We start from the raw sequence: 18,376 nt of genomic DNA on the forward strand, positions 1-18,376 counted from the left end.
AGAATCACGTGCCGCTCCAGGATTGGGCAGAAGGCTTGCAGGAGCACCCCATGGGTGAATTAGCTTCCTTCGGTCAGCGCAACCTCAAACAAACACACAGCTTTGTGGAGAGGTTCATGACAACACATAGAGTCATTTAACAGTGCTCTAAAACACAGATGGGGCAGGATCTCACAGCAGGGCACCTACCTATCCCACAACAAGGACCTCAGTGTCATCTGTTACACAAACACTGTAACAAATCCGGTCTTGCATTCCCACCTTTTCATGGCGTTTCACATTTTTAGACTTTTAATTTCTTTTCCTGTTGCCTTCAAGTTTTATAATGGAAATCTTGATCTCGGAGATGGAAAAGGGGTTAGGCTGCTGGTCTAAAGCAGGAGGAACAGAGGGTAGGGCCTTGTGTTGGAGGGAACGTCTACAAGATTGTCGGTTATGGTGACGCTAATGGGTTCCTGGGCACTGAAAGGTGAGGCTTAACAGGGTTACAGAAATGGAGCCACTGTAACTTAAAGTGAAAAGTAAGCTCCTGTCTAGGCTACCATTCTGTTATTGCCGCATTTTATCCTGGGCTGTTCCCAGAGTCCGCGAGGTCATCGTCCAGTCAAGAGGAAGGGTTTAAGGAAGGACATCTCTAGCCTGGGGTGTTATTTTCAGAGCTGCACCTGGCTGAGAAAAAAAACAACACTCGCCCATTTTGTTTGAAATTGCCTGTAGTTTCCTTCATTGATGTGAGGAAGAGGAGCGGGAATAAAAGGATGGAGAAAATGCGACGCATCTCAACCCTAGGACAACTTCCACGTGGAGCAGCGGCAATATGGAGCACTGGGAGCTGGAGGTGATCCCATGGGTGTTTACCTGAACCGGAGTCATGTGCCTGAGACACAATTCACGGTGGCAGGGTTCTGAACTTGGGTTCGACTAGGAGTGTATCCTGAAGCTAGAGCATGAGCAGAAGCTGACCATATTCGGATTAAAGCTTGTTGTCCAGTTCACTTCCTGCAATTAATGGATCTATTATCAGGCAGCTGTAGGTTACTAGGGAATAATGAGGCCTAATGAGGGACCTCGGACCTCCGCTTCCCCTCTCAGTGGATTGGAAGATGGTATGAGGTGGAGCGAGGCCGTACTAATCCAATGACAAACAAATAGGGACTTTTTTCTCATCAAGCAGGCCTCACCCAAAACTAGTGACAAAGTAAGTAACAAGATATGCATTTCCTGTGGTGCCCTGTCAAAGAAAGCTGGCAATTCCTGCTTGCGAGCGACAACTCATTTAGAGTCTCATTCCTTATCGTGATGATGATCTTGAGCCTGTATATTCAGATTTAGGTAAAGACTGAAGAGGAGGTCAAACCTATTCACACAGACATTCCTCACTGTGGTTTCTGACCAATCAGGTTACAGAGCGAGAACCCTTCATTCGGCACAGAGACGGTGGAGTTCACACACGTGTCACATTACATCGTGCCTAATCGTGGAAGCACCGAACGTGGAATATCAGATACCAAAAACGGTCCATCGTATAGAAATGCCAAAGGATCAGACCAGTTTCACATGGTGGAACCTGAATGGCTTCCATGGGGGTCACTGTGTGGCCTCTGAACTGCAATACTGACGAACGAGAACGCTGAACAGCTAACATACCTCCGATGGTTGTATTTAAATAACCTCTGCACGGGGAATGGCAAGCGTGATAAAAGATCAAGGTTAAGAGCACTCCGCACGTGTGTCGGTGTGTGCTCGTACTTGTTGGCCGCCGAGTTGCAGAGAAACACCAACCCCACAAGCCTGGGCAGGAGGAGCGCGGCCTCACGCAGCTGCACCTCCTGCTGCGGCCCACATGCGTTCCAAGTGCTACGCTCATTTACGCAGGAGGATTTTGAGTGGCGAGCGGCGTTTGCCTCCCCGATTCCAGATCGGCGTGCAATCAACTGGCATCGGGTGGAACCGCCAACTTCGCCGCCCTGGCCAACACCGTCATTGTCCCTGTGACGCAGTAAACGTGGCTTTGCAGCGTTTGGGAACTGATGGGCCACCAAACCAGGCTGCACTCTGCACCTATATCTCCACACTGCATGCCTCTGCGTGTCAGTTGTGTCCACCAAGGATGCCAGTGGACAGATTAGAAGAACACCCCTGTCCATCTGTGTGCTCAAGCTCCTCAGACAAATATGCTTTACAAGTAAGACTGGCTCTTCACCTTAGTTGGTGGTAAACAAGCCGTCAGGAGATCCTCTCTTGCAGCCCGAAAGCGGAGCGACTGCTGCACCCGTGCTTGAGAGTCGTGCCACAAGCCTCTTTCAATGAACATTATATATGTAAACATGAAACGCAAATAATAGAAAGAAGCTAATGAAGTATCGCTGGAGCTTGTGTAAATGTTTGAAAGAACAAAATCAAACATTTTCGCGGTGACACTCGGGTCACTGGAACCAGAAAGGAGGGATCAAGAAGCACAGTGAATTTCAGATTCATTATTTCCAAGTCTGGCACGGAAACAACGAGAAATATCTGCAAGCAACGAGGCTGTAGGGTGTGGAACATTCTGCGGCCGTGAAGTGGCCCCTCACACTTGACCATCTGCACGGTGAACGCACCACTCCGGAGGTGCTCTGCGTTTTCAGGCACTGTGAGCCACTGGAGCAGAAACTGGTTTGGAGCAAAACCGCAAAGTATGCTTCGCTCGTGGCCGTTGCGGTTTTGCTCCAACACTTCCCCTCGCTTAGAGATTTCTTCTGAACCCGGGGCTTCGGGTGCATTTCGCTTCTCGATTTTAACCACAACTGATCGCTCCCTTTCCAAAGGCAGCCCCATTCATCATTCAATGATGGAGACATCTATGTCAGTCTGTGGTTCAGCAAAAATTTCCAGAATACCCCTACTGTTCTACTGCAGTTTTCAGTAAGTCAACTTGAGGACCTTAAGCAGAGAGAGACAAACAAGGCAAAGAGACAAACCCACGGCACAGCTGCCTGTACCATCTGTCAGCTGGAGATCCACAGGTCAGCGGTCTCTCCTCTGCATCCGTTGTGCTCTAGTCTGATGACGAGAAAAGAACCTACAGCGGAGGACAGGAGCAATCTCACCTCTTCCCCATGTTCAGCTGCACTGGAGATCACGGAGGGCATGCGTGTCTCCCTCAGTCTCTCAAGGGTTGTTTCCTCAAAAACATCAAGCACATTTCCATAACCTTGCACGGAAGGAACCTCTCGGTAACTAGTCAGCTATTAACCTCTCGGCTTCTACAGGAAACACCACACGTTCCACCAAGACATGTAGCCGGTGGCGCGTAGTAGTACGTGCAGGTAGAATAGTGCTCGAGGATCTGAAATTGGGATTTAAAGGTTCCAGGACAATGTCCCCAGAGAATCACTGCTGCTGTACCTTTAAAAAGGTAATTCACCTTAGCTGGTTGAGTGAAAGGAAAAAAAAATAAATAAATTTTTTGTGACAACTAGCTGTGTTCAGTACAAATCTCTACTGCTATCAGTTATTCGGGATAAACTGAAGAGGAAGAGAAAATCATGATACCAATTCCAAAGGGGTGGGGGGCGTTTGGCCAAGCTGCTTAGTCCATGCACAGAGCTGACAGCAGGCTAATCTTGCAGCCGCGCTGCCGCCGCATGTCGATTACCGCTGTCGCAGAACGTAGAATCCACAGTCATGATGGCACTTGAGAAAGAGCTTAGCCCAGACTGAGTGTTCAGACATTCAGTTGGGACTGGATACATGCATAAAAAGGTCAGTACAATTTTTAGAACATTCCAACTCCACAATGTTAAACTGATTCATGTAAAAAAAGATATAAAGTATTACAAAAAGAAATAAATAGGAATTTTAACAGAACTTCATATAAGGTGGACCGAGTTCGGGAGGGGCTGTATTCACGAAAAACACACACACACACACACACACACACACACACACACACACACACACACACACACACACACACAATCTGAAACTGCTGGTCTTGAGCGGGGTCCGGCGAACCGGAGCCTAACCTGGCAACATAGGGTGCAAGGCTTGAGGGGGAGGGGACACACCCAGAGGGGACGCCAGTCCATTGCAAGGCACCCCGAGCAGGACTCAAACCAAAGTCCCACCAGAGAGCAGGACCCAGGCAAACCTGCTGCGCCACCACACCACCATTCATGAAAAACAGTTATACTTAGGTGGCACATTTGTTACAGTGCTAGATATACCACACTACACCAAATTACTTACGTTTATCCATCCATGAAAACAGAGTAAATTACCAATCCACCTAAAACATGACTTTTGACCGTGGGAGGAAACCAGAGCATTTGGAGGAAACCCACAGAGAACATGTAAACTGTGCACAGACAGCCAGATTTGATCCCACGTCCAAATCCACAGCCCAGGAACTGTGAGGCACCAGCGCCTAGCGCTACCCGCAATGCCACCATGCCGCCGTTACCCACAGTTTGGCTGTACGTGACTAGCCATAGCGACACACTACCAAAGTACTCACGGTGTGTTCTCCAGGTCCAGGAAACCTGAGCACGTGAGAGGACTCCGATTTCTTCTTGCAGCATCAAAGCGTCAGCCAACAGTTCAACCAGTGGCTTTACAGATGGGCAAAACCAGAACTCCATGAGAGAAGAGCCAGATACCTCGAGAGACAAATGACACCAGCTAGTGACCCCTAACCATGAAAATGATGAAGTCACAGGGAGCCTGAATCTCCCCTTTATAACCATATCATATATCTGATGACCAGCTCTTCTTGGTCATGCTTTCATGGTCACTTGATCCTTAAAGCAACAACATGTCCTTCCAAGGAGGACATCTGACCTTAGTTTGGACCAGCTGAAAAAAATAAGTGAGCAGTTAGATGGGTTGTGAGGACCAAAGCAGTGAAACTTATTTAGTTCAGACCTTTGGACTCTCTTTCGAGGGACAGAACCTGGTGAAAGGAGAGTAAAGTTCTCCTTCCACGATTAACAGATCAACCGGGAAGCCAGTAGCCGGTTTGACACTGAACTGATTCCATTCTGGATGCTGTTGACTTAGGATAATGAGTATTACCATTAATAATGATGATTACATTTATTAATTTAGCTGATGCTTTTCTCCCAAGCAACTTACAAGGTTAAACTACTTACAACTACTGACCCATTTACGCAGCTGGGTAATTTGTACTGGAGCAGTTCATGGTAAGTATCTTGCTCAAAAGTACAGCATCTGCAATCATCAGATCCAAAGGCAACACCTTTAACCACTGTGCTACCAGCTGCCCCATTATTAATAATGCATAGAACCTTCCTGCGTGATGCCGGACAGAAGGACTTGGAGTAAGCAGTGGAGAAGCCCAAGGAGAACCATATTCATTGGGAAGGAGGTTTCCGAAAGATGTTGGCCTTGATGCCTGCAGCTTACTGCCCGCCCCCCAAAAATCACTTCCATATTTCTACCACAACTGAAGGATTTTAAACTTAAACCATGCACACGGTCAGTTTTTTTTTTTTTTTTCTTTTTGCTGTTCTGAGAACAATCACATGAACGCAGAACAGCAGCTGGACCAAAGGTGGGTCATTTCATTCCTCAGAAGCTGCACATAATATTTTAGCGTTACTCTTCAACTAGGGACTGATTTACACCTGATTTACACCAGACACCTGGTGGAGTGACATATTTTGCACAGGATTACTCCAATCAGGTTGAGTGAAGCTCCAATGAAAACCACATGGTCTGTGGTCCTGGAGGACTGCAATTGCCTACCTTTGGGCTAAAAACGGCAATAACGTTAGAGTGTCAATCAAAACTGACTTTTTATTCCAACCTCGTCCCCCAGGACAACTGGTCTAATTAGTACTTCATTGCTCACACTATTTATACTACACTGTACAGTACGGTTGTCCTATAATAGTCAGCTGCCATGCAATGAAAAGCTTCTTGGGAATAACACAGGCATTGATAGAGGCAGTAATGTATGAAGAGGGACAAATTGTGACGTGAAATTTCTGGTTTAAGATGCAGGAAGCGCAGCGGTTACAGCTGCTTTCTTGCAAAGAACCTGGGTTTGAATCTGACTCCTACCACAGCACAGCTGATCAAGACACTTAGCCTGAATAGATACAGTAAAAATTACCCAGATGTATAAATGGATAAATAATTGAAAGTAGCTTCGTGTACAAAGCAAAAACTGTAAGTCACTTTGAATTTAAAATTAAAAATAATTTTTAAAAAATCCCCAATACCTAAAAGACCTGAACACTCACCATGCTCCAACCAGACTGCTGCACTACCTCACCTCTGTCCACCTGGTGGTCCCATGTACAAGAGGGACGTAGTCAAAAGCCTAAAGGTAGTGGAATGATCTCCCTCCATCCTTCACAACTGCTGAATCCCACTCAACATTCAAGGTTTTCAACATCTTTCAAGCTCACTTCTCTCCAGATCTCTTATCCACTCCATAAATTTACATTATATTGTTTGTCAGCTCTATGTACTGCTACTCATGTAATTTTACTGTTATGAGTTTTAAATTTTAGTGAATTGTATGTTACCTTAGAGAAAAGTGGCTGCTCAATGCATAATTCTCACACACACACACACACACACACACACACACCATCTGAAACCACTTGTCCCATACGGGGTCGCGGGGAGCCGGAGCCTAACCTGGCAACACAGGGCAAAGGGCTGGAGGGGGAGGGGACACACCCAGGATGGGACACCAATCCGTCGCAAGGCTCCCCAAGCGGGTCTCGAACCCCAGACCCACCGGAGAGCAGGACCCGGTCCAACCCACTGCTCCACCGTGCCCCCCCCAATGCATAATTTTCAGTGTAAAATTAGATAATATCCACAAATGGAGTACTTTCCACTGAGGACTGCAGAAAGGACTGCTGAATGAAACAAACACACGGAATCGCTGCCTGTCCGATAACGACGCAGCATAACAAACGTCTTCTGTACACAAGCAGGAAGGGAGCAACAGTTCCCTCGAACACACGAAGCAGAGCTTGTCTGAAGAAACAGCGACGAAGCCAAGAACGACCTCTCTGAGCCCTGGCAACGCTCCCAATCTGCTCCTGCTGCGGGCACAAACAGAGGAGCGGCCAGACCTGGGTGAACAGCCCTCTGGGTAATCGGCCAGTTTGAAATGCAGCATGGGCTATTGATCGCAGTTACACAACTGGCCTAGATCAGCTCTGAGCACAAAGCTACACGTCTCCCAGCGAGACTTTAAAAACACATCCATCCATGCATTGAGCCTGTTTTCCATCCATTCATGCATCCTCTCCATGACCTCATGCCTAGTTGAGGGTGTCTTGCACAAGACCTCTTATTGCAGGGCTCCACAACTTCTCATTTATGTGACTCCAAACACCATACAACTGCCAGAGGTGTTTGCAAAAAATTCAACTGAATTAAGTTGCCAACGTGCTCTCAAACACTCCGGCGTTCTAACATTCAGCACTGAGAGACCAGAGCCCTCGCTCCCTCCACATAAACCAGAAGACCCATCGGAAGGGTCTCTGCGTTTCTCTCAACGTTGGATGTGCTGTAACAGAGAGGATGGACCAGGTCTTGCAGAGGACACAGACATAATTCCGCCCCAATTACACCCCGCATGACCCATGTCACTATGACATAATAACCCATGTGTGTCAGGAACAGAGGAATGATTCTTTGCCACAGGAAATGTCCTTGGGGGTTGACACGGACGGGACCACGGTTTCGTTGAGCCATTGCAAGGCCCGGTAACGGGTGAACTTTGAAGCATTTACGTTCATTCATTCATTCATTCAGCTGATGCTTCTCTGCAATGTGATTTACAATGATTTACCCATTTATACGGCTGGGTAATTTTTACTGGGGCAGTTCAGGGTAAGTATCTTGCTCAAGGGCACTACAGCAGCAGCAGGAGGTGGGATTCAAACCTGGCTCCTTCAAGTCCAAAGCTCTAAGCTCTAACAGCAACTCCTACTGCTGCCCCAACTATTTTGATGCCCCCTCCGATTCTAATCCACCCCAATTTGAGGTGCACTATTCAAGATACTTAACTTAATCTTTCAGCAAACATGTTTCTCCAAAGCAATGTGATACAAAGCAGTCATAAAAGAACGTCCTCTGAGAAAGGTAACCTAGGACATCTAGGCCTGGTCGTTCAGTCAATGTGGGCTGTAAGAGCCTGAAACACATTTTTCCAGGGCTTCACCTTGCTACATGCAGGACACACACACGCACATTACTGTGGACCCCCCATTACATTCTCCATCTAGTCCCACGGCATCACCCACCCCTGAGCTTACAATCTCCTCCATTACATCTTTTAAAAGCACATAAGCATGAGTGGCGTGTGGACATGAGTGCACCTGGATTTTGTGAAGGTGTGTCAACGCATTAACACATTGCTTCTACAGTAAACATTACAGCTGATGTTCTTGAACAAAAGTTCATGCAACATGGGATAAAAGCCACACTTACCGAGGAACCGTCTGCTGCTTTGATAACCCAACCGTGTTTTCACACCCTTCCGCCCAAAACCCCCAGCGTGTCTCTTATCTCTCTAAGTGCACCGCTCACGTTAATGAATGTTATCAAACCACCCCTAATTTTAGCTCACCTTCCCGGTCCATTTACGCCCAATATAAAGAATGATGACTAATGACGGGGCAGAGAGCAGTGTGTTGGGGAAGTCCGCTGCAGAAGACGCTGCTATGGTCTCCCTTTCGGTTTCCTACACTGTTCTAGGAAGGCTTAATGATCAGCCCCGAACGCTCCACGACACACACAGCATCAGCCTTCCGCAAACCAAAAAAAAAAAAAATCATACCATTTGATATTCACTTTAGAATGGTCATGACAGCACTTATAAGTTTATAGGTATGAAAGAGCTGCTATGGAAGCTGAGTTCGGAACAATAGCAGAAGAAAAGGTTAGTGGCTTACAGGACTGATTCGGGCCACATGTACACACAAGATGACCACACTGGGGACGCACGCAATCTCTTGCGCTGACTGGGAAAAAGTAAATCATTGAGTATTTTACCCACGAAACGATTTGCCACCTCGGTAAAAATGACGAAACTGTCCAGAGAAAAGCAATTAACGAGCTGTTGAAAGTTAGATAAAAAGCCGTCCAAGTTTCGAACGCCACTTCCTATAAGACCACTAATAGGTGTTTTTCGGCAAAGTGCGCTACAGTACAGACATCCTCTATGTGTAACTCATTTTAAACGAATGGAGGCGAGTTGATTTCCCACACTAATTCATTTTTAAGCTGGAGGCCATTAAAAAGTCACGTGGCCTCATTTGGCCTTTCAGGTGCAGGGACTGGTGCCGAACCCCTAACAGCCGGACAGGACCCGCACCTCCAATTACACTGTAAACGACCCCTTGATTCTGACCGCGCTCAGGTAGGAATGAGGAAGGTGTATCACCGTAGCAGTGGCTCCTGTTCTCACATTATCTCACTATGTAAAGAATGTGGTACCCTGTTTCCCACCCTCCCCCATCACTACAGGACACAGGAATGATAAAACTACACTTTTTGGACAACAGGTTCAAAAGTCAAAATCACCGAACAGGATGAGCCATAAAATAATGACTGCAGAGGGAGAAGGAAGGGAGTGTTTTTCAGAGAAACATGAACTGATGAAATTCCCGACAGCAAAATTGAAACAGATGGCAGGGAGCCAAATGACAGTAAACCCATGTATATAATGAATGAATGAATGAATGTTTGCGGAGGGATATGAGGTCAGGTCCAACACAGACATGCAGCAAAGGACTCTTATTTACAGCCAGCAGTGAACTCTGTTTTACTGTTTCACGCGCGAACGCACCGCAGATCCGAGACGAACAGAGAACCTACGACATCGAGCTCCACGCGGACCTTCTGCTGGAGGCTGGATCGCGACCCCGATCTCGACCCCGATCTCGACCCCACCTCCTGCCCCAGGTCTGAGCCCGGGACCGAACCGGAGCACTCACCGGGACCACGGAGGCGCGCACCACCTCGGAGACGCTCTGGCGCAGCTCGGCCGCCGTGCCCGGTTTGCAGAGAGCGCGCGTGAACCTCCTGGTCTCGGGCTGCTGGTTCCCGCTGTGAGACATAGTGACTAGTGATGGTCCCCGCTCCCCGCAGTCAGAGCCGCTCATCCGGGGCTGGTTCGCGACCGCGACCGCGGGCGGCGATCTGTGCTCATACTTCTTCGGGCAGATCCGTCATCGATCGCTCCCAGTCATCCGTCAGTCATCAGCCATCATCCAGCCCGTGGTCTTCTCCAGTCCACTCACTGGTCTTAGTCTAAGTATCGAGTGCGCCTCGCACACTCACTCCGCGGCGATCACAGCACACACACAAACACACACCCGTCCGACCGACACACCTCCTCTGCGCCGAGGCCGTGGTGACCATGGACCATGGTTAGGGTTCCAATAGCCAGAGACGCTCCTCCCCCTTTCGCACCCGCACCACTGACCCCCTGAATGATAATGTCCCTCATGGCATCGCTGGGATTTCTGGGGAAAGCCGAGCTGGAAACACCTTCTACTCCCTTGTATCCACGTGTTATCGCGTATCGAAGAAAAGACCAGTTAATAGTGACACTCGCAGTAATATAAAGACACAATTTGGCCGGAGGCGAAAGGCGGAGAACTGATTTCATAGCAAAATAATCTTCAGTTTGCATAGGCTTATAAATTAAAAGTCATGGAGAGTACTTTCTTTTTTTAAATAGTTGTTAAATGGTACCATTTGCACATACGAAGTGTGGTTTTGCAACAGACAGTTACGTAAGAAATGAAAGCTGACGCGCTACTTTTTTTATTATGTGGCCATCTGCTGGCACGAGCGGGAAATGATTAAAATAAAAAGTGAAACTGAAAGAAGAGCGTAAAGGTTCATGTTTCTACCAGCAGCAACAGTGCCGTGACTCAGCAGGAGTGTATGACGTTTTAACCTGAACGTTATTGGTTCAGATCCCCGAAAAAGTTGTCATTTTCTATTAACGTACTGTACTAATATACTGCGACAACTTTAAAAGAAACTCTTTTTTTTTCACTTTTCTAGCATTAACAACCTGGGGACAAAACTGGGAAATTGTAAAGAAATCCACAGCAGCGACTCTCGGAATCTAAAAAAAAAAAAAAAAAAAACGAAATAATTTTATCTGAGGAGGGAGGACAGACTCCTGCACCTAGTTACCATGCCTCCCTAACAGTAAACAAGTCCCTAATTGCCATGGTACCAAGGTGCTGAGAGAGGAACCAGAGACCAGTTGCACATTTGCAGTTTTTAGTACATTTACATTTCTTCATCTGGGAGACCCTTTCCTCTAAAGTGATGGACACTGTTAACTACTATTTAGTCAACACCTTTATCCAAAGGGACTTACAGTGCTGGATACACTGTACTGAACTCCATAGGAATTTGTAGAGCAGAGCAATGAAGGACCGTGGCCAAACCCGCTGCCCCACCACGCCCCCCTTATAAAAACAATTTAAAACATATCCTTTGCCACTGAGTGTCAGGTTTATACTGTTGCTAAAAATAGCCATATGTTTTAATAAAACACGTGATTCATGTGGGGGCGTGGTGGCACAGTGGGTTTGGCTGGCTCCTTCTCTCTGGTGGGTCTGGGGTTCGAGTCTGGCTTGGGGTGCCTTGCGATGGACTGGCGTCCCGTCCTGGGTGTGACCCCTCCCCACCACTTGGGACAAGTCATTTCAGACTGTGTGTATGTGATGCACATGTCATGCAACAGACATGCAGTGAATGTAAATGCCTCTACATTATAATGAGAATCACTCAGTGAGAATCAGGATCACACCCCAGTGACATTAAATCTTTTCTTTAACTGACACTGTGCCGCTTCTTCTAAGTGGCTGATCTGATGTGACATTTCCAAAATCAGTTCTATGAAGAGATACAGAGTGATTTAATTTGTTAAAGTGATGAGAATAACTTATCGGCAATATTTTCCTTTCGGAGACCTTTTCGTTGCAAAATGTCTAACATTTCTCTGTGAAGTTATCTGTACAGTTTCAACTTTTAAAGAATGACTTTTCCACAGCAGCGCAGGGTATCAAGTGAGGTTTTATTGCTTTTATTTCCATAGAGCTCTCAGCCGTCTGAGGGAAACAAAGCACTTGCTCTTCCGTTACAACGTAGCATCGTTTCTACGCAAGGACAAACCTCCCTAGCTCCTCCACACCCACCTACTCACTCTTTACGCAAGGTTCTCTACACGGTTCTCCTTCCCGTATGACAGTTTTGGTCTCTGAAATGGCAGTGGTATTGGCACAGCTGGAAGTTTCCTTATTGTTCATAATATTCTTTTTTTTTTAAAGTGGAGCTTCTAGAAATGTCCAAACTCTATAGAGTAACAGAATCTCACAGCAGATTCGTTCGTTAAATTAATTTTCCTGTTGTTGCCAGGAGTGGCAACTACACTGACAAGATCAGTCCCAAAATGCAACTGAAAAAAACCTTTCATTCCTCTAAAATATATGCTGACACTTCATCTCAAAAGGGAGGATGTCGATCCACGAAGTTTTGCATTAGCGGGGGACACTTTACACTGTAGCTACATAAAACTGTCTCTTAAAGACAAATCACAGATCTTTGTGGACATCAATTAATCATCAATCTCTTTTTTTTTTTCTTTTGTTTAGAAACCTGCATCTGACCAACATATTAAAATCACATTATAAAGCCTGTCACTTGTAAAAATCAGTTTGGCACTCAAGCTGTTGCGTTTAAAAGCAGCCTTTGTCTCTCGAAGTAAACAAAGCGTTTTCGGAGAAGCCATAATATTCTTTTCTACACCAGAAGCCTTTAGTGTGACAAAACAAGAAAAAAAAAAAGATCAAAACCATTATTGGTCCATTACTGGTGTGTTTGCATCTTAAAAACAACAACCCATGACGTGACAAATGGAAACGTGAGAAAGCGGTTCACAGGTTATTTAAAAAATCGTATAAAATGACGTCCTACAAAAAGGGGCTTAGAGCCGAGGAGAACGCACGGGAGGGCAGCCTCTGACACGGGGGCAGTCGGTGCACGTGACCTTTAAAGCGTGGAAAAGAAAAGGGAAAAAAAAAACTGACGCTGTGCAGGACACTGACTGATGAATGAGTGTCTCTGTTGCTTCCATTGTTTTGTTTTCCTCTTAAAAAAATAAAAAGATAAACACCTTCCAGGGACAGGGATGAAGGTGACACTTTTTGCAGGTGGCAGGGGCTGTGGTCAGGGCACAGTGCTCTGCCCGGGTGCGAGGTCATCATCCCTCCCCAGGCTTCTGGGATCAATAAGGGTGAGATTCCTTTCGGCTCAGGATGCGGGTGCGGCAGGCAGAGGTGGTGGCGCTACGGATGACCTCCATCCACCTGCGAGTACAGACCGACAGACAGACAGTGAGACTCAGCGCTCTGTATCACCTTGGGCAAAAGCATCCGCTAAATAATACGATCCCACTGTTGGCTTTGAGAAAGAAGCCGCTCTACCTCTCAAAGCTGTATTCGCTCTCGGAGCGGAAGTAGTACACGTGAGATTTGAAGTGCAGCTTGAAGACGTAGTCCTTGTGGATGTTCTCCGACTCGGAGGGGATGGTGACGGAGTAGCCCAGCAGGGGCAGGCTGGCCAGCGGGGAGTTGTCCTGAGGAGGAGGGCTGCGGTGTGAAACGCTTATAAACAATACCATGAACTTTCACACACCTCCACTGAGCCACTCCTACGGACTGAGGTCTGTGGCATCGCTGAGAGCTCAGTGCTCCATATAATAAATATCTGGAGAACTTTTACTGGAGTACTTTTTACATCTTACTGTAAGAAGAAACTGGACACATGTGTGAGTTCGTGCCGCAGAAATACTCTAGTAAATCACTGCACAATCAAATATACAGTAGAGTCCCGTTGACCCAGCCTTTGATTATCTGGCCTTCCATGTTATCTGGCTGTAGATATTTTTTGTCTTTTTTATGGAGGACCTTTTTGCCTTTTGACTGAATACCCATCCAGTGGGCAGTATCAGGTAGCGATGTTCGCCTTGCTGAACCGTGACAGTGAAAGTGACTGATGGACAAAAAAAAAGTCAACACTTCCATGGAACAGAAGGTTTTTCTTTATGTTCTTTATGTCCTTATAATTTATGTCAAAGGCTGCTGGGAGGATTCAGAAAGTAAGAATTTCATTGGATGATGTAACAGACTGTTTACTGTACATATGATGACAAACTCTTGAATCTTGAATCTTTCAGACCTAAGGTGGATGCTGGGAAGTCTGCAAGAAAGGAGCTGGAAAGGCTTCATTGGTCAATGGTTCTTTCAGGTAGTAACTCTGCTTTGAATTTTTTCCACTTTTCTTCTTGAAACATTGAAATAATGATTAGCACTTAGGGCTGAAAACAAATGAAGGTTTTATGGATTTTATTAAATTACTAAGCCTAGCAATCTATTTCCACATACAGTTCATAATACACACTGTCATTTCAAAATATCTGGAATTTTTGTCATCTGGCATACTGCTGTATGCCAGATGACATACATCTAGACCAGAAAACCAACACACTGTTCTAGTCCTTATTATTTAATATAATCCACGTCTGAGAGACAAATTGACCTTTGAACGTTCCCATGGTGATACCACTAACTACAAGTTGGTGAGGAGCCCAACCCTGGACGGAAGAGGTCAACAAGAGATTATGAGGGCTGTACAAGACCCTCCACAGTAGAACATTGTGAGGCTACATCAAGGAGGTTATGAACTCTTCACGGGGGCTCATTTTCACATCTCTCGCAGAGCAGCCCCCCTAGGTTCGAGAGGGTTCGAATCCACACCTGGCTGTCCAGCCACCACCCACCTGGTGCGTCTTGTAGAAGAACAGACTGAAGTTGGTGAAGACTACCCACAGCTTCTGCCAGCCGTTGCTGTTTTTGAACTTCCTCAGCAGATTGCCCGACAGCTGATTCTGTGGACGGAAGGCAAAACGTCCGAATCAAAGACTTATCTAGGTGTCGGTCAACAGCGAACTTTTCTTTCTTTGAGAGAGAGGCAGCGAGAGGCTGAGAAATGGGAGAAGCGAAGCAGCAGTAACAGCACTTGAAAAGGGTATTCGAATATTTGGGACACCTATCAATCTTTTTGTATTTTATCTGTGCACAAAAATCATTTTCCCCATTATGATGCTCTAGGTCATGTTTATTGTTGCTGGGTTTACTGAGGACAGCGTTTCGGTCACAAAAGACTACAAACTGGTGGTCTCCATGGCAACAGGGCTCAGTGACTGATATCAGCCTGTCTGTCAATAGACTTCAGATTATTTGAGATTATCTATCGTAAATATTCACTATTATGATGTATTAAAAGCAAAACAACAGATGTATTTTTTAGCTTTTATTCTGACATAAAATGTTACAGAAATGTTTCCACCTTTCTCTTTTACAAAGTCAAAGTTTTTTTTTTTTTTTTTTTTTTTTGCCAGATCTCTTTCTGTGGGTAAAATATCAAGGCTGTTGAGTCTGTACTGGAGTAGGTCCGACCTTAGGATAACATTTGATCAGATTTAATTTGGAAAAAAGTTCCTCTCCCACCATGCTGTCTGCCCCCATTCCCCTCCCCCAACCTCTTCTGTTGCTGGAGGTTGCAACCCTAGTGTGGGGCCCAACTGGGTCAGAAGGGGGAGCCACTGAGGCACTGCCTTGGCTACGTTCCTGAGAGGGACAAGCATAGGCGGGGTGATCAGCTCAGACGCATGGAGGCGGGTTAAAATCGGAGGTTCCAGTAGTGGTATCCAGGACCGGTTGCTACGGAAACATCCTGAGGAGAGGGGTCCTGCATGAGACACTCAGCAGAACTGGTGTTTTAAAGGGTGATGTGCTCTTCGCGACCCATGAAATGTAATAAGTCAAGCCTAACCCGGCAACACAGGGCGTAAGGCTGGAGGGGAAGGGGACACACCCAGGACAGGATGCCAGTCCATCACAAGGCACCCCAAGCAGGACTCGAACCCCAGACCCACCGGAGAGTAGGACCCACTCCAACCCACTGTGCCACCACATCCCCTTGTTACTTGAACCATTTTAAATTAATAACTAGGGTATTTCTGGATATTTTTGTCATCGACACATATTTCTGTATGCTTTTGCACTGTGTTTCAAAGGCTCGCTCGTTGATTCTGTGGCTCTGATGTGTGCTCGGGCCCAGCGCCCAGGCTGGACCAGTGAGGACACATGGACAGGAGAGGGCACTGTTTGAGCACACAGACCCAGGCCGAAGCAGCGAGACACTCGGGACCATGGGAGGGAGAACGATGAAGATGAGTGTTTGGGGAGGTACCTCCACAGCCAGGCTGAAGTCCACCATGGACACACTGGTGTTCCTGTGCCAGCACACGTGCACTGTGGTGTTACCGCGGTGAGGCACCTGTCTCTCCAGGGAGGTGCGCGAGGCGCTCAGGTCGTCCTCCGACTCCTGCTCCAGGGCGGAGTCCTCGAGGGATTCTGGGAAGTTCAGCGAAAAGAGCCATTAATGGAGAAAGAGAGACATTCAGTGGTTTGCCTGTGGATGTTATCGATGAGGTTCACCGCAGTGCTCCGTGTTTTCGGCGACTCGAGACACCGGATATGACAGCACCTTACAAACCACATATTCCCAGCAAGCTGTTCGAACCTCGGGCCGTCCTGTTCCACAGAATTAACTAAACTGTGGGCAAGACGTCAAAACGTTCTCGTATGAAGAACTCGCTTGCGGGGGAATTCCTGCTCATTTGCTTACGTCCAGGTAATAGAAGCGGTTAATGCGGTCTCGTCAAACCCCGCCGGAGGCTCCTTGGAAGCGTTACAAAGCACCTCTTATTTGTGGCTCCATTCCAGACAGATGACACAGAAATGAAAATAAAATTAACAGCGGCAGCAGCATCTCCTCGCAGCACCACGGGTTCGATGGAACAAAAGAAGAGAAGGTGCGCGGGTGCGGCGACTCACTGCTCTCGCCGAGGCTGCAGGCCAGTGGGTTTGAAGAGGGGCCGTTGCACTTCTCGGACAGGTCGATGGCCATCTTGATGTCCTCTATCCACTTGTCCATCTCCGATGCGGAGCTGGAAGAAGAGGAGAAGAACACAAGCGTTACCGCAGGGTCCACCAAGTGTCCAGCAGCACATGGACGAGTCGCACAGCAGTGTTAACTAGAGCTTAGCCTGTCGCTTCCTGTAGCTCAGTCTTGACAGTTGTACTTCTTGCACGTATCCACACAGGTCGCCTATCACCACTGCAAACGTCCAGAGGGTGGGGGGACGACAAAGTTTATTTTTCTCCCTTTAGCTGTGAATGGGAGCTTTTTGTTTTCCTCTCCACTATTGCCAGCTTCCTTACTCTATTGTTATCTACTGCATGGATATGTGTTGTAACTCTAATTCTGCATTATTTGTGGTGTTATATCCAGTGCGTGTAATGAAAACACTCAATACCACACAGCACACTGTTATTGTTGCTGTCATTACACTGTTTTCTCATGCTGCCGTCATTGTGTCCCCCCCCCCCTCCTTACCTCGCTGCCACAACCACGGACTGGCGCTGTCCGAACAGAGTGAAGGAATTTGGGACACCCCACTCATCTTCGCTCTCCCTGATCTGGGGGACGGGGTTGAGGGTTTGGGGCAAGACAGCGAGAGAGAGAGAGGGACAAGATACACTGAGGAGGAGACACACTGGACCCATTAAAAAAGGTGGGACAATAGTTAAGGACATGTCCTTGTAACCTGAACATTGTTACTTAAGTCCATGGTACTTTGCTCCAGTAATGAAAAAAGGGTAAAACTTTAAATCACCTTTCATAGCACTAACCACCATGCTACCTGGGGAAGCAGATAGAACAGCACTTAGAGCTGCCCCTTTTACTCAAAGGAGACAGGTTCAAATCCCACCTCCTGCTTCGGACCCTTGAACATGGTAAATACCCTTAAAAATCACTCAGCTGTATAAATAGGCAAATAATTGTTAGGAGCTTAGTGTAACAACCTATCGTTCTAAGTGGCTTTGAAGAGGGGTGTCAGTGAAGATGAATAAAGAGAAAGAAAACAAAGACAAAAGAGCTCAGATCCTCCCTCAGGTAGAAGGGAGAGGAGCTGAAATGCGCGACAGCAGCGGCTCCAGCTCAGCTTTGATTCCAAAGAAAGCCCCGGATGCAAACGCATCGCCACGCTGACGTCACGGGCCTCTGAGCTGTTTATTCCCACGAGATGCAGAGCTTTTCATGATCTCCTGCAAAATCCATGAGACTAATTGGAGACGAGGCCCCGCTTAGCCGTGGCGCTCGGGAACAATGCCTGCCTTGTTGGTCTAATGGTGCTATTAGCGGCCGAGCGAAGGAGAGAGGGGCAAGACCTGCAGCTTGGCCA

General features: G+C 47.0%; 2 protein-coding genes across 17 annotated transcripts in view; both read right to left on the minus strand.

Annotated features, from left to right (window-relative positions):
* Nucleotides 1–10,434, minus strand: part of LOC108942731 (dedicator of cytokinesis protein 9-like) — an 86,188-nt gene extending 75,754 nt beyond the window's left edge. For 13 of the 15 annotated variants that reach the window (XM_018766231.2, XM_029257813.1, XM_018724916.2 and 10 more), the window contains exon 1: nt 9,972–10,434. In XM_018766231.2, the coding sequence (XP_018621747.1) occupies nt 9,972–10,139 (168 nt within the window). In that variant the 5' untranslated portion in view covers nt 10,140–10,434. The remainder of the gene's footprint in view (nt 1–9,971) is intronic. The other 2 variants (XM_018724878.2, XM_018724888.2) reach the window with 1 other exon arrangement.
* A 2,636-nt stretch (nt 10,435–13,070) lies between these two features.
* The window catches only part of LOC108918329 (FERM, ARHGEF and pleckstrin domain-containing protein 1-like), a 74,949-nt gene continuing 69,643 nt past the window's right edge, over nt 13,071–18,376 (minus strand). For both annotated transcript variants that reach the window (XM_018725469.2, XM_018725461.2), the window contains exons 22-27: nt 17,527–17,609; nt 16,965–17,077; nt 16,318–16,481; nt 14,843–14,950; nt 13,488–13,639; nt 13,071–13,370 (exon numbers count right to left, since the gene is read on the minus strand). In XM_018725469.2, coding sequence (XP_018580985.2) covers nt 13,289–13,370; nt 13,488–13,639; nt 14,843–14,950; nt 16,318–16,481; nt 16,965–17,077; nt 17,527–17,609 — 702 coding nt within the window. In that variant the 3' untranslated portion in view covers nt 13,071–13,288. The remainder of the gene's footprint in view (nt 13,371–13,487; nt 13,640–14,842; nt 14,951–16,317; nt 16,482–16,964; nt 17,078–17,526; nt 17,610–18,376) is intronic.

The sequence above is a fragment of the Scleropages formosus genome, chromosome 14, assembly GCF_900964775.1.
Source record: "Scleropages formosus chromosome 14, fSclFor1.1, whole genome shotgun sequence".
NCBI classification, from domain to species: Eukaryota; Metazoa; Chordata; class Actinopteri; order Osteoglossiformes; family Osteoglossidae; genus Scleropages; species Scleropages formosus.